At 39.0% G+C, this 17,368-nt stretch overlaps 2 protein-coding genes and 1 long non-coding RNA gene across 4 annotated transcripts in view; 2 read left to right on the top strand and 1 right to left on the bottom strand.

Annotated features, from left to right (window-relative positions):
• The window catches only part of lars2 (leucyl-tRNA synthetase 2, mitochondrial), a 93,151-nt gene extending 86,432 nt beyond the window's left edge, over positions 1–6,719 (top strand). Inside the window, exon 17 of the mRNA XM_082150588.1 lies at positions 4,874–6,719. Within this exon, the coding sequence (XP_082006714.1) occupies positions 4,874–5,053 (180 nt within the window). The 3' untranslated portion in view covers positions 5,054–6,719. The remainder of the gene's footprint in view (positions 1–4,873) is intronic.
• Positions 1–17,368, bottom strand: part of LOC309484253 — a 288,989-nt gene that overhangs the window by 119,588 nt on the left and 152,033 nt on the right. The window lies entirely within an intron of this gene.
• The window catches only part of limd1a (LIM domains containing 1a), a 43,788-nt gene continuing 38,209 nt past the window's right edge, over positions 11,790–17,368 (top strand). Inside the window, exon 1 of the mRNA XM_082150343.1 lies at positions 11,790–13,418. Within this exon, the coding sequence (XP_082006469.1) occupies positions 12,359–13,418 (1,060 nt within the window). The 5' untranslated portion in view covers positions 11,790–12,358. The remainder of the gene's footprint in view (positions 13,419–17,368) is intronic.

Genomic DNA, 17,368 nt, shown 5'->3' on the forward strand with positions numbered 1-17,368 from the left:
CACTCCAGCTGACCATACGGGTATGACACACAGACTCACACACACACAGACACACACACACACACACACACACACACACACACACACACACACACACACGTACATGGCCTAGTGTGGACCCAGAGTACCTGCAAACCCCCGACACACTCCAGCTGACCGTACGGGTATGACACACAGACTCACACACACACAAACACACAGACACACACACACACACACACACACACACACACACACACACACACACACACACACACACACGTACAAGGCCTAGTGTGGATCCAGAGTACCTGCAAACCCCCGACACACTCCAGCTGACCGTACGGGTATGACACACAGACTCACACACACACAAACACACAGACACACACACACACACACACACACACACACACACACACACACACACACACGTACATGGCCTAGTGTGGACCCAGAGTACCTGCAAACCCCCGACACACTCCAGCTGACCGTACGGGTATGACACACAGACACACAGACACACAGACACACAGACACACAGACACACACACACACACACACACACACACACAGACACACACACACACACACACACACACACACACAAACACACAGACACACACACACACACACACACGTACATGGCCTAGTGTGGACCCAGAGTACCTGCAAACCCCCGACACACTCCAGCTGACCGTACGGGTATGACACACAGACTCAGACACACACAGACACACACAGACACACACAGACACACACACACACACACACACACACACACACACACACACACACACACACACACACACACACACACACACACACACACAGACACAGACACACACACACACACACACACACACACACACACACACACACACACATACGTACATGGCCTAGTGTGGACCCAGAGTACCTGCAAACCCCCGACACACTCCAGCTGACCGTACGGGTATGACACACAGACTCACACACACACAAACACACACGCGCACGCACACGCACGCACACAGAACTGCAACACACCATATACAACTCTTTGGAGAATGTTTCCTTTAAGGAAATGAAATCCAGTGCGTATGTTGGGCAAAACATTATTTTACATTATTTTAGATTTGTACACTGGCACAGTGGTGTAAATGTAATTAGTTACTGTACTTAAAGGGATAGTTCACCCAAAAATTGAAATTCTGTCATCATTTAGTCACCCTCATGTCGTTCCAAACCCGTAAGATTTTTGTTCATCTTTGAAATCTCTTTTTGATGAAATCTGAGAGATTTCTGTCCCTCTATTGACAGTCTATGCAACTGACGCTTCAAAAAGTCTATGAAAAGATTGTAAAACTAATCCATATAATTTGAGCTGTTTACTCCAAATTTTCTGAAGAGACTCGATCGCTTTATATGATGAACAGATTTAATTTAGGCTTTTATTCACATTCGTTTGACATGCAAGAACCAATGAGGTTCAATCTCGTGTTGCGATATTATCAACTTTTACTCTCTACTTGACTACATCTGTAAGGAGTAATGCATTTACTCATTTTATTTATCCGAGACCTTTTTGAAGAATATTGGTCACTTGTGCCCTTTTTGAGTTTGACTGAGACTTCATTTCATTTATTTATTTATATAGCACATTTAATGCAACAGCTGTTGCCCAAAGTGCTTCACAATCACTAAAAAACCCCACTAAAATAAGAGGAGTACAGAGAGAGAAAATGTATAAATAAAAACAAACGCACAAAACATAGACAAGGTAATGATCAAACACCCATGATGAAGACGCCCAGGAAGTTTTTCAAAGTTGTACTTTTAACATGGCCTTAAATTTGGCTAGTGACTTGACTGACCTTACAGAAAGAGGGAGATCATCCCAAAGTTACACCTCTGCGCTGGCATTATGTGAGCGGTTCAAAATACACTGCCACAATTCTAGTGTGTTCTGCCATATGTCTTGGATTTCTTCAGAGTTGAATACTGTTAGGGCTGGATTTGACTCCACTAGCCTTAAGCATGAGCAGTAGTTATAGTGATGCTGGATTTAGCAAACATAACCATCTCTCAAACGAATGGGTATCTCAGTGTTTTTGGGATATTTTTGTGTTATCAGGGTGTTTGTTTGCTGAATATTCAGCACAGGATATTCTCTGGGAAAGTGGCAAAGGGAAAGTGTTTACCTCCAACTTAAAAGCCTGTGTTTCAGTACAGGCACTCTGTAATTTGTGTGTGAAGGGATTGGCCTCTGAATTTGGCACGATGAGTGAACGGTTATTACAGACTTGAACCATCTGGGGACTGAAATCTTCTGTGTCTCTACTTGCCCTCATGCATCTGTCAGTGTTAAAAAAATGTTAGTGTAAATGTATGCTGCCTTCTAAGTTACCTTAGCCTGGTTAAAACCAGACCATTCTCAGCAGTAACTGAGTTATGGTCTGGCAAAGCTTCATTAATAACTCATTTCCAAAGGGGCGTCACCAACGGACGTCGCTCAAATGCCTCTGGGCGCAATTGGATAGACCTAAAACCAATCAGAGCGATCGCCATGTGTAAAGCCATATGCTGCGTCCCAATTCGCCTAAGTTACACTACGCCATAAAAGTATGTAGTCTTTTTGTGAAGAAAAGGTTTTTACTTTTGAATGTGTAGCAAAAAAGTAGGCAAGCTTTGGGACATACTACTTCGTCATCTTTATCGGACGGATCTGTCGCGTGCATCCTGTCACGTAAACTGCCCTGTCAATCATCTTGCCACAGTTAAAATCCTCTATTAAATCTAATTAAATTTCCTACCGTTTCGGAGAGAAATGTAGCAGCACGTTCATCTGCCAGTGGGTCTTTCATGGACACTGTCTCCTCATGTGTTTGCAATTTGAATATAATAATGCATTTAAAAGTTGAACGGACGTCGCTCAAATGCCTCTGGGCTAAAACCAATCAGAGTGATCGTCATCGTGTAAAGCCCGCCCCAACGTTTCTGATTGGTGCCGCGTTTCGACGGACTAGAAATGGGCTTGATTGAGCTCTTTGCCAGACTACTTGCAGAGCAAATCTAAATTTGCCGGAAGTTATCTGGGTTTTCCCAGGCTAAAGTTACCAATTTTTTTTTTCCAAAATCTGGGGTAAAAGTATTGTGTTGTCAGCTACAGTATGGAGGCCTGTTTCCGCCACGGTAAAAAAAAAAAAAAAAAAACGCATCTTTTGCGATTGCAATTTTTACTTAGCAGCTGATTTATTTCTCGCAATTTCAAGTTTATATCTTGTTATTATGAGTTAACATCTCATAATTCTCTTTTTTGTTTGTTTAAATCTTGCAATTCTGACTTTTTTCATAGAATTTTGAGTTAAGTCTCGGAATTCTGAAATTATTTCTGGGAATTTTGAGTTATAGTACATTTCACAATTCCGACTTTCGTACAATTTAGACATCTGACAACAGGACCTGAAGCCATGAGATGTGAAGTGGCGCTGAATCAGAACATGAAGTGCTGTATATTTATTTATGACAAAATCCTGTGACACTTTAAGGCTTTTTTTTTACACATAAAACATTTTGTCTACAGCAATGTAAAGTCATTTCATGCACAATTTCCAAATGTTGATTGCTGCAAAACACCTTTTGTGGCCAAAATCCACCCAGCATGCAAAAAAAAAATTCATTAATTTCATGAATATGTGCTTTTCGTCCATGAGAGATGTTTAAAAAAGTCAGAATTGCAAGGCGTAAACTAAGAATTAAACAGATTTTTTTTCAATCCTCAGTTTATGCCTTGCAATTTCAGCTTTTTACATTGACTTTTTTTAGATGTAAACTCAAATTGCAAGATATTAACGTCAGAATTGTGGGATAAAAAGTCAAACAGATCCATAAAAGCTTTCTTTGTCACACTCTATTGCTACTGGCTGTCATCATTGTTCTACGTTCTCATTGGTTGGTTGGTATGCGGGTGGTTTTGTGCTCTAGAAAAGCTGTTCCTGAATTACTCGCCCAAGCAAAAAAATTATTGTTGCCTGAAATAAATTGTAGAAATTCACCTGAATGCAGTTTGTCACTAGCTCAACTACTGTAAATTTAAATTAACAAAAAGTAAACTGAGTATAACTAAAGCATGTAACTGTACATTTTCATGTTTTTCTCAACTAAACAATTTGCCAAAGTCTATGGAAGAATATTCACCTTTTTTTTGACACAGTACACATAAGTAACTGTTACGAAGAAGGATGCAAAAAATAATTTCATCTACAAATAAGGAAGCAAGTCCTACCCAGAAGGCTTTGCTTCGTCCACTCACGGCCCGGCCTCAGGCTGGTAGTATTTGAGGGAATCCCCTGCTTTATGCGGGACAGCTGAACTACTTTGGGAGTCATAATAACAGGGTTGATTTTCTCCCATGATGCAGTCCAACTGTATGGGTGCGTTTAATTTCACCACAGACACACTGAGGAGCAGATGCTGTGTTTCACACAAACTCACACACAAAACTAACAGCAGACGCAAAGCTAGGTATCCACCCTCAAAGAGAGCCATCCCATGATACAACATAAGCACTTGAACACACAATATGTCAGCTTATAAACTAAAACTATTGCTGATTTAGATCATTTTACCAATATTGTGTCTCTGATGGAGCATTTGGTGAATATGCATTTTAAGGAGTAGAGCAAATTGAATTTCTAAAAGCAATTGTCTCAACTTTTGGAGTGTCATTTTCCAAAGCCTTGAGATTTTCCTCTGCTTCGTTCTTTCTTGCCTAATTTTTCGTGTTTTCTTCAGTGGCAGCGAGCTTTCTCGGCCACCGTACTTTCAGCTCAAAATAACATGTATGAAATGCATGTATCTTCAGTCTCTAACCTCTCAGATGCCATCAATATTGTCTCTGTTTTCTCCTCAGATCAATAATAAGGCGTGTGGGAGTGTATCTGTGCCTCGTGAAGTGGCTCAGGACGCACAGAAGGTTCAGGATCTGGTGTTGAAGAGTCCTCTGGGCGCTCGTCTTCTCTCGGACCGCGTTATTAAGAGAGTCATCCTCTCACCCAGAACTGCTCTCATCAACTTTCTGCTGGACCAATGACATGGCAAGATGTGCCTTATTGGAGTTTGGGATCCAGAAGGGATCGTACATGGAAAAGACTCTGATATCCAAAGAGCCACGTCAGGAAAACAGCAACAAATTTTTGGGAAAGGGAACCATGATGGACATGAGTAACAAGATGTTCTGCAGGAATTGTTGAGTGCTTCTCTCTGCTCTGATGAAAATGAAAATTGCTACTAAATAAAGAAGCTTTTAGATGATTTCAGGTTAATGGGATAAAACAAATGTGTACCAGCCCCACCTCAGTCAGGCCATTCGTGAGTGTTTTGTAGCGAGCTATTTCTGAACACCCGGGTTTAGCTTGACATTACAGCACCTGTGACAGACATGGAGACGTGGAGATCATGCTGAGCTTTCAGACTCTCATAATTAACGTCTCATCAAACGCTCACTCTGTCCTGTATGAAGTCTTTAATTACAGGTGTCATGCTGGATGTGCCGGGCCTTACCTTAGTTAACATGAACTAAGAATGAACAATACTTCTTCAGCATTTCGTGAGCTTAGAATTATAAGGTTCTATCTCCACTTTTGGTCGAAATTGAGTTTTTGACATAATCTGATCCATTAGGTGTTTATTAATGCCTGTGTGGTGTTATTTTTGTAAAAAAAAAAAAAAAAATTGTTAGTAGTTATTAATAATTAATCAAATAAAAAGGTTCCATCTCACAAAAACATAAACCGAGTTGGGATTATAAGGTTCTATCTCCAGTAGATTCAATATCCAATCAAGCTTTGTGCTTGTATTATAAATATATAAATTGATTAAAATCAATGGTTATATACATTTATTCTTTGAAATGTGGGGTTTTATTTGTAAAAGTGGAGATAGAACCTTATAATTCCAAACAGAATCAGAGCTCTCAGAATTATAAGGTTCTATCTCCATTTGGGCCATCTTAAAAAATCCCATTTCCAAATGTGCCAGGATTTTGATATTCTATCCTCAAAGTACCTGTAGGGTGATGGTCTTGTTGAGCTATAATAGTAGATTATACTACATAACCGTTTTGCCAGCTGGGATGTAAAAACTTTGATGCTCAATATCTCAGAACTACCCTAAACGGAGATAGAACCTTATAATTCTAAGCTCACAATTTATTTATTAATTTCAACATTACTAATATGTTATTAAAATCAAAGGTTGTATGCTCTGTGAACTAACATGAACAAACAATGAACAGCTGTATTTCTATTAACTAACATTAATAAATACTGTAACAAATGTATTGCTCCAACCAAAACTGGTAACACAAGGGTGAAAAAATAATTAGTCATTTTTCAGAATCCGAGAATTATTGCCAGATATGCTTACAAACACACACAAAAATTGTTTCGGTGAAGCTTCCAATACACAGAAAGAAATAATCTTTTTTTTAAAAAGTGAAAAATATATTATGTATTACAACTAGACAAATAACTAAAATGTACACTATAAAAAATAAATTTTCAAATTTGTAAATAAAGATTAAAGGACTGCACGTTTTACAAGAAAAATAATACAGTCTTTCTATTTTCTAATTTCAAGTATTTGTGAAATTGACTATATTTCTGAGTGAAAATTGTGCGCACAATAGACAAGATACAATATGTTTGTTCATCTATGTTCAAGAAAATGTATATACAGCAATAAAATGGTATCATAAATTTGGGGGGAACCATCTTCTTAATTTTAAGTTAGGGGGCCTAACAGATGAAACCAGAACATATTTCCATTCTTAGTGAATAGTCGGGACACTGTTTCCACAGAACAATAATCTGAAGGTAATGAATAGATCTCTTCTTTATAAGACTATGACGTCCTGTCAGACTGCTTTAGCAATGCCCATCATTCCCTTTGGAAATGCGAACGGAGAGACTTGAGTCATCACATTTCAACACTGGAGTAATTTGGCCCCATTTTCTCAGTCTCGGCTGCCCAACCCAATGACACAACGCACACTGACACCACACTCGAGTTAGCGCGCGCTAAACGGGTTTCCACTGGGTGGCTTTATATGTGTCTGAGTGTCTGACCTTCTCCAAATGCATCAGAGAACATGTTTCTCAGTTCTTGAGTGAACAAAAAGTTGGGAACTGGCATAAAGGAAGCCTTTCATGTCACATGAAGTGTTATTCCCTCAGGGTATTGACGTCCTGGGACACTCGCTGACAGTACCTCTGTTGTTCGCCATGTTAGTCAGGAGCCACACATAATTCAGTCTGAAATTGATCCCCATTGCTGTCCCTTATGGCCTTATCTAAGTGACTCACTAATAAAACACTGAAGAAAAATTTCCCAGAAGTCCCACATTCCTCAAATGTGCTGACTTTAAAAAGAGGAAGGGTTTTTTTCCCCGTCCCAGATGACATGTGACTTGTGAACTTGATATTTTTAGAGTATTCATTTCCTGTGTATTGTGTTACTTACTGTATTCATATTAGTGGTCTCTTATATGTTGATGTTTTTGTCATTTACTGACCCTTATATCATTCCAAATCAGTAGGACTATCTTTCTTTAAGAAAGAAGATATTTTGAGAAATGTATTTTTTTACCATATGATGAAAGTCAATGGTAACCAAAGCATTTTCTTTTGGGTTTCCCTTTAAAGGTGCAGTCTGTAAGAATGACAATGACTAGTGGTCGAAATAGGTACTGCAGTCGAATTCAAAATATCGGAGATCGTCATTTCTCCCACCTCCTCCTCAGGCTCACCACTCACATGGGTTGAGCACACGCAACAGGAACGAGCGCAATGGACAATGAAAATCGGCAGCGTTCAGTATCACAGACCAAAACAATAACAAACATTCCAGCCTGGAAACGCACATTTCAAAGTAAAATCACTGGATGTAGAAGTGTTTTTCAGAGAAACGAGTATGTGAACTTAGCATGTTTCCTCAATATATGGAAACATATTTTTATGCTTTAGTAGAGTGAAAAAGTTATATACAGCACCATTAAGATTTGAACAAATCCTGAAGCCTAAGTATTAAACTTTGGTGCAACTCTTTGTATTGTCTCCTTAAATCATGTTACTTGTTGAGGAGAGGAGTGTTATTATTTTTCTAAAGAATTATTGATTATTACTTGGCAGACGATCATTTAAGCTTAGAAATAACTTTGGTAACACTTTGCAATAAGGTTCATTGGTCAATGTATTAACTAACATGAACTAACAATGAGCAACACATTTGTTACAGTATTTATTAATCTTTGTTAATGTTAGTTAATAAAAATCCAGCTGTGCATTGTTTGTTCATGTTAGTTCAGTGCATTAACTAATGTTAACAAATATAACCTTTGGTTTTAATAATGTATTAGTAAATGTTGAAATTAATATTAGCTAAGATTCATAAATGCTGAAGTATTGTTCCTTCTTAGTTCATGTTAACTAAGTCTGTTAACTAATTAACCTTATTGTAAAGTGTTACCATAACTTTTTTAAACAACGGAAATTATGTAAAATAGGTTAAATATTTCACATTCTGCAGTATTTCTAGGTCATTAATCAAATAAATTAGTGTCAGTGTTCATATTTTTGTACAGAATGTCAGATTTTGTTAGACTCTTATATGGCATTTTCTCAAAGAGAAAATGATCCTCAGGAAATTCATGTTAATTTCTCAAGTCAGCTTTTCATTTGAATTGATGTACTGAATACTGATTAATTTGAATGAAACGCCGCTGTAGTTCTCTCAGTCTGTATGTCAATAATGTTCAGCAATAACACATAACCAGTGTCAAGCAGGTCTACAGCGGCTCCAGAAAGTGTTCGGTCTTTAGTCACACACAAATATCTGAATGTCATTGCAGATACAAAATATCAAACCAAAATATCTTGCCAGTGGAAAGATAGCAAAAGCATACTTTTTAAGGAAAACACACACACACAAATAAAGCTGTGTTTAAAGTGATTAAACAAAACATTTCATTTTCAAAATGAAGAGTGTGACATTTTGTGCTTGTGAAATGATGAAACATGTTATATAGTATTTGTGTTATTGTGATGAACGACACCTGAGCAAATGTGTGGGTTAGCGACCAAAAATCAGTGTCACAGCTGTTGATTCAAAGTCAGAAAATGGTAGTTAAACACATTTAAGTGCAAATGACACTTAATTGTAATATTTTGCAGCTAACAGTGTTGGGGAGGAGCTAACTACAAGTAGAGACACTAGTAACTTAACTATATTTTTCAGTTGCTTTTAAAACAGTGTAGCTTTTTCAGTAGCGAACTACTTTTTCCAGCAAGTAGCGGCATAGCGCGAAAAAGCTACATTCCACTTTGAAGTCTTATTAGATTGCTAAAATTGTGCATTATTGCATTTTTTTTGTTTCATCACGCATCTTGCGACTTTTCACTGAGAAGAGATGGTCTGATGATGAGGGTAGAATGGGGGAAACTCCCCCCTTAAGGACTGTAATTTTGTTTGTGTGAAATTTTTTAAATGCGTCAAGAACAGTTATCCTAGTTTTCACTGACAATTACATAAATGATAAACCTAGTATGAAAAATGTCCAGAGTTTTCATGAAATTAGATTTTTGCAACAAAAACGCATCTTGGCTCCATCTAGTAGTTGGGGCATTTTCCCCCATTCCACCCCATGTAAAGCACATACAGTTGTGCTTTTACATGAATCGACTTCTTGAAGGTTACATTGTATGTAATTTATGCAAGCTAAAGATTATAATGCAGTCTGCGTCGAAGACTTCAAGCACATAAAGGTGAATAATAGCCTTTTTAAATGGATTGATTGTCCTGCTTTACTGCACTCAAATGTCTATTTCTGATTTTATGATGACCCGTCATAGTTTAATCTGTCCCGCACAGTTTTGTAATGAACCTAAAAGATCACACACATTGTGTTTTGCGACCATTGCTCTGGCAAAGCATCGGTCAATCGAAAAGAAACTCAAAACAATTATCAGTCATTTGTAATATACAATGTCATTGTAAAGTATTTCCAATGCATCAAGCTACTTTTTGATAGTAACTTGTAGTGTAGCTAACTACTGTTTCTAAAGTGTGGCTTGACTGTCTCTTAACTAATTTAATTTATGAGTATAGCTATGAGTATAGTTTTAGAGAAGCTTCCCCAACAATGCAAAGACAGCAGGCTTTTAAAGTGTCAGTGTATGTCGTGTTGTGTTGTGGGACGTGTGAGGTGTGAGGTGTGTGCTAATAGGGGAAAGTGTTTCTGTTGCTCTTCACACTGCAGATAATGTTGCTTCAGGAATGCTTGGCTTGTGGAGCTGATCACATGAGTGCCGTTATCTATCACTTCACTTTCCTCTTCACACCATCATAGTTTGTTTGGGAGCTTTGGCTACTTTGTCTTCCGATGAGGTCATGATGATGTGGCCTCCAAGTGAACTACCAAACATGTGAAATGTGTGTATTTGAGCACTTTTACATTATGAGGCATGTGATGTGAATCTTATGTTCTGAACGAGAAAAAAACAACAACAGCAATATGAAAAAAGTTTAATAAATAGTCCAACTTTTAAATAAATCATTGAAATCATAAAAAAAAAAAAAAAAATTCATTAATCATTTAAAATATAGAGCTGTAATAGAAAATAATTGGTAGACTAACTCGGCTAATTTGCAATAGTGGATGAGTTAAATGAGGGCTATCAGTGCCAAGCGCTGTCTGAAGTTTAAAATCATTAGTTACCCGTAAGCCAATCACATAACGTTTGGTTATGACGTGTGTTATGCGCCGGCTCTCAGCCGCATCGAACTTCCACTGTAAACACATGTATGATGCGAAACCAAAACCATCGAGCGAAATACCGGAGTGAACATGGCTGTGAACGACTTTTGCAGATTATGTGAAGTAAATCTACGCATCCACGGTACAGTCAGCGTCTACGTCACGGCTCCCAGCCCGCCCTCTGTTCGTTGATTGGCCGGCTGTTTTGAGGCCGGAGGAAAACTGGGAGATAGGTCGCCATCTCAGACTGAGTACAGAAGCGAACGGAAGTACGAAGTCTGACGTAGTCAGGCTAGGTAAATAAAAAGCTAGGTAGATAAAATATCACAAATATGCAGGTTTAAATATTGCAAAGCAGAACACTGATGAGAATACGGCTTTAGAATAAATGATATTTACAACAGACACACACACACAAAAAAAACCCTATTTTTTCCGGAAAAGCAACTTTTTTACTCAGAAAAGTGAATGACCGATTTATTTGTTCGAAAGACAATGACAAGGCTAAATGTTCAGCCCTGATTCATAAATTAACTTATAAATAAACAAGGCTAATTCCTTTATGCACTCTAAAAAAAAGCTGGGCTGTTTCAACCCTTGTTTGGGTCAAATATGGGCAAACCCAACGGTTTAAAGTTTTGAATTACAATGTTTAACCCAACGGTGTTGTTGTTGTTGTTGTTGTTCTTGTTTGTCCTCAGTTGGTAACATCTCAAAATCAACGTTAGATGTCAAATTCTCTATAATGAAGTGCTGGATTATTTCCATGTGTTTTGTGGTGAGCAAATTCTCTTCAATGTACTTTAATCATGTGAAATGACTACGTAACCGCACGATAGTGGAATTTTTTCAAGTCTCTTTCAAGTACAAGCTTTCTAAACCGCGTACAGCGTTTTCCAAACCCCAAAAGACTGATAATGAATATTTATCATGGGGATCCGTGAGAATCAACTCCCCGCTGTCGTGTGTTTTCCTCTCCGCGGCCGCGCGCTCGTGAACTGCACAGCTGGTCTCGCGCTTCTTCATTCACACACACACTGGGCGCGAGCAAAGAGCAGCACGGAGGCGGGAGTCGCTCAATCTCTCTCTCATTGAGGAGAAGAGTTCGCTAAAGGAGCAGTTTCAACCAGCTCTCCTCCAGGTTTAAGATCTTCGGTCGGGTTTCGTTAGACGTAAACTGAGAGCTGCCTCCGAAAGTTAGCGCAGTTTTGCGCTTGTCCGTTTCTTTACAGTCAGTTGTTTTTAGTTCTTTAGAGTTGCTGTTTTTGTCGCTGTCTTCGGGTTTTCTAGTTTTTTATTGGCTATATTCAGAGGCTGACAGATTGACTCTTGAAATAGCTTTCCCGTCGCGATTGTTCGCCTACGGAGTATTTTTTGCGCGTCGGCTATTTTAGTGGATTTAATCTGTGTGTAAACAAACTCTTCACGTGGTTTTTGCAGTTTGAGTGATTATTTTTTTTTACAGATAAATGACTTTGATCAGCTGTTCCCCATCAGTTTTCCATCTTCAATGGTTTGACTAACTCCTCAACGGACAGAAGTCGTTTTAAAACTTACTTTCTGAGCGTCTTTCCAGTTGCAAACATGGATAAATACGACGATTTGGGACTTGAGGCGAGTAAATTCATCGAGGACTTGAATATGTATGAAGCATCGAAGGACGGCTTATTTCGCGTGAAGAGAGATGCAGGAAACAACCCGGATTTTGAAGAAACCAGGAAAGTTTTTGCCTCAAAAATGAGCAGAATACACATGCAAAAGCAGCAAGAGGAGATATCAAGAAACGAAAGTTTGCCAGCAGCAAGGATCAATGGAAGTCATCCGAAAGTGTCAGATAACACATTTTACACCAAAGACAGGCCACCCATCAATAGTTATAGACAAGCTGGTGAAGCAGCAGCCAAACCACCCATCATCTCTGGACCAATGGTTGGCACTGCCAATGTGACTCCATACATATCTTATGAAGGACAAAAACATCATTCATCCGGCTTACATGATGGCAGTATCAGGGGTTATGACAGTAAGGAGACTGGAATTGCTGTTAACCCGATACCAGTGCCATCCCGGGCATCACCATCAACCAGTCCTCCTGGCACATGGGCGTCAAAAAGTGGCAACCCGTCTCAGATGCCATTATCTCCTTTCTCCAACACTTCTAGCTCTCATGAAGCTGGTCCGAATCATTCTCTAGTGTCCCAAGGCTTTCCTCAAACCTTTGCCACATCAGGGAAATCGCCCACAGCAACATACAGGGATTTATATCATCAAGCTAGCGCTAGTCAACCCATAACTCCCCAGTGGTCATCCAGTGGACCAACATGCCTAAACGGGGCAGGTCATAACATTGGCACCCCCTCGCTTACCCAAGTGACCCCACTTCCAGTGTCCCATGGAGGGAAGCAAAGTGAGCCACTCCAACCCAAAAACACTGCGCCCAGTATCCCAACAATCCCTGCTCCCACATCAGGAGTTGAGTCTCCCAACGATGAGTCTTCCAGCCCCTCCCGGACACTCAAACTGCCATGCCAGACCCTCCACGTGCAGGCGGATCCGGGGCCATCTGTGGCTGAAATAAAGTTAGAAGCTTTAACTGAGCGCCTGGAAAAGGAGATGGACGTCCAGCCAAAGGCTGAGTACTTTGGTAAGCACAACGTGATCCCTGCCAGTGTGTTCTTCTATTTATCTTGCTCACATCTGCAATTGTATTTAGCAGCTTGTTGATTGAAAAACCCTCTGCCTGTTTCCACTTGACCTTCCCTCCATATGTGTGTGTGTGTGTGTGTGTGTGTGTGTGTGTGTGTGTGTGTGTGTGTGTGTGTGTGTGTGTGGTGGTTGCCACAATGTGCACCATACAGTCAGTCAATTGTGCGTGAGTGTGTGAAAGAGCCATGTAGATCCCTGCCTTTCCAGGCTTTTTCCTTTCCAGAAGCTATTCCTGGGACTTGCATTCTTTCTCATCTGGTGTTCATTTATTTTATTTCATCAGTTTAATCACCAAAGGCAGACTTTGCTGTTTCTTTTTCACTGAGTTAGGCTCTGATCTGTAGGAGTGTGTTTTCCCTGAAAAGTCGCACAGTGCCCGCTGAGTATGAAGCCACCCTAAACTAACACTGCCACTCCTGTTCGCCCCATGGGCCTGCAAAACAAATCTACATTCATTCACATTTGCCTCTGCTAAAGACCTGCCAAATGTCTCTTGCAGGGTTTATCACAAAACCAAACATATAAGGTATTTTATTATCTTTTATGCTCAATGTTGAGATTAGTTTAAATTTACTTTAGTTATGAGTTATTGACATAAGAGTAACATTATTTTTGGTTTAAAGTGCAGGAGCTCAGGAAATATGGGATATTTAAAGGGGTACTGTTGGTAAAAACAGGTAAAATTCTGTTCGTTATTCAACCTCATATCTTTCCGAAATATTAAAAAAAAAATTGGTGAGGTCTCCCTTTACTGTGATGCAAAATTCACTGAGTAAATTTCACTCTATGGGCCTCATTCATGAAACTTTGTAAATATCATAGACTAAAAAAATATGGGAGTAGTGTCCGTGACGTCACCTGTAGTGTTTCTGAAGAGCTTTTTTGAAGCCCAAAGTGGGCGTAGCCGGCCGTCGCCATCTTGGTCGTGCGTCACTCCCGGATAAACGAAAATGTACAGCGAGGCGGATTAGCTGAGGTGACATGATGCTAATAGACAGCAGACAAACGGCTAGTAGTGACATCAGCGGCAATCCACCTGTCACTCAAGTGGCCACGCCCATAATTATGCAGAACTTTAAGGCTTAAAATAATTTAAACGGATGAGTTATTAAAAAAAAAAATCACCCCCTCACAGTCGTCATGAAGGGCAAAATTAATAATATAGATCAAAACCACTTTTTGTACCAGGCTGTAAACACATTTTTTTTCTTTTTCTGCTGTAAAGTTGGCCATTTTAACATGGGGGTTTATGGGATTGACTCTCCTTTGCGGCCTCTAGTGGCCAGTCGATGAACTGCAGTTTAAATCACTTCCATGTGGGATTTTAATAGAGAGAACGTAAGGTTGGTGCTTGGTAAAATATATGAGTACATCCAGATCTGATTCAGAACGATGATCAAAACACAGATGGAGTAGATCGAGTCCATCAACATCCTCAAATGGGTCGACATTTCATTCAGCAACATTAGTTTTGATTTATGATGTTTAATGTTGGTGATTGCATCATTTCACATATGCATCTGCTTACATCTTATATCGCTTGTTTCTGCTTCTTCTTCGCCTGTGTTTTGATCAGGAGATTCAGTACTCTTTTAGAAGATGTGTAACAGCGCCCCCTACAGTATAACAGTGAAAACACGGAAAGCCGGAAAATTCTGTCAATGGCGCAGAAAGAGTTAAGATTACCAATATGGGCAAACAAACTCATGAAATATTAATATGGTACATAGTGTTATCAGAATTCAGTGTCGTCAGTTTGCCTAAAAAATAAAAAAATAAAAGTTTTTAATGTTTTACGTACCACTTATGCATGTAAATTTCGTACCAACTAACATTTAAAAAATACAAACACTTTGATGAATCCGAAAATTTACGTCAAAGCGGTTTTACGAATGATTTACACAAAAAATCATTCTGCTCGTGATTCATGAATGAGGCCCAATGGCTTTAGGTCATGGTTAATTCTCTTTTTCATCTGCATCAAATTAAATATGGCATCTATAAATATAAGTGAGGTCCATAAAAACTGTAACACTTTGGCGCCTAAGCAGACTTCTAAAATGCGTAAAGAAAACATGGGTGGTCTTTGAGTGAGACTCACCACATGACACAGGACACACCAGAAGGAGCAGAATCTCATTTGGACCCTATTAATGAGCATATGTTCCTAAACTAGTTCAGTGTTTTGGCTTTACTGGCTAATTGGTGGCAAATGTTGTCATCTGATGTTTCACTGTTTTTGACAGTAGTTTCTGATGGTGCATTGAGCAGTTTTAACTTGTTTCCTTGTCTTGATATTCATTGCTCTCATGTCTTACATAGTAGATGGGTGAAAAACATCACAATGAATCAGTTCCTTCTGTAACTAAATGGATCACTGAGAGGTTTTACTGTCATATAGATATAGTGCATTGATGTACTAGTGTTGAATAGTTCTCAGATGAAGAACGTGATCCCAAGCTGCTGTTGTAAATGTCTTTGCTATAGCAATTTCCTGCTGGAAAAGCACAAAGCCCTCATACTGTGGGAAGTATCTTTAGTATCTGTTACTGTGAATGCAGAAAAGATACAGATATAGTCACAAATATGATAATTCTTGTGCTTAAGCCTACATAGACACACAAAACATTTCCTTTAAGCATGTCTCTGGACATTCGCTGTTTATGCGTGGTGTATAATGTGATCACTGGGGAATAGCTGGTTTAAATTTAACTATTAAACACATGCTGTGCCGCTCACATCCTCCTGACCTTTGTACTTTACTCTGTCACTCGCTCTCTGATTCACACCAGAAAATATATTGTGTCACAAATGCTGCATTTGGCCTTGCATGAACTGAACAAATCAAGGATTTTTATGTAAACTGAGGAGTGGGTGATTAAAGTGCATTGCTATTATTGTCAACCCCACACACATTTTCTTTTTAAGGGCTCTCAAACCTTGAAAATGTCAAATATCATTCAGGCCATTACAAGTGGTGTTTGGACAATGGTTTTTAAAACTAGATTTTTATATTTCCTGAAGAAAAAGGAAATGGTGTAACCAATCACCAATGGAGTAGTAAACAGTAGGAGAGTAACGATTCATTCGTTTCCTCGATTACAAATCCTGACGATGCGTATGGATTGATCTTGAATCGTGAATCCTTTATTTCATTAAATAATTGATATGAATGAATGATTCATCTGTAGCATTTTATTTTAATGAAAATAAGAGAACCTCACTTCATGCAGAGGTGTGTTATAAAATACTCTGTATAATAAGAACAAAGAGGGCTTTTCTTACTATTCCGTAAAGTTAGTTTAGGATTAGTTGGGAAAGTGCGTGATATTCTAGTCTATCAATGGAAGCACGGTATGTTTAATGCACCTGGAACACTGTAATAAGGTTGTGTGTGTAGCCTATATATTAACACTATCCTACACAATAGTTAACATGAACTATTAATACTTTTAAAGCCTTTTTAAATGTTGGCCTAAATGTAATTTTCTACATATGCCAATTTGTATAGGCTATTAAAATAAAGTGATATAGCACCATTAAGAACTAACATGAACTCACATTTAACAATGGACTAAATTTTTATTTTTATTTTTTGCCCCAGAATCCAATCGTTAATCGTATCACATTAAGGGCCCTATTTTAAGGATCTAAGCACATGGTCTAAAGCGCAGGGCACAAGTGCACTTTTGGCGTGTCTGAATCCACTTTTGCTAGTTTAACGATGGGAAAAATTGTCGGCGCACCCGCCGCATGGTCTAAAAGAGTTGTCTCTATTCTCTTAATGAGTAATGGGTGTGTTTTGGGCGTAACATGAAATAAACCAATCAGAGTCTCATCTCCCATTCCCTTTAAAAGCCAGTTGTGCTCACGCCATGGCAGATTCGC

The sequence above is a fragment of the Leuciscus leuciscus genome (genome assembly GCF_965113295.1).
Source record: "Leuciscus leuciscus genome assembly, chromosome: 20".
Classification (NCBI taxonomy): domain Eukaryota; kingdom Metazoa; phylum Chordata; class Actinopteri; order Cypriniformes; family Leuciscidae; genus Leuciscus; species Leuciscus leuciscus.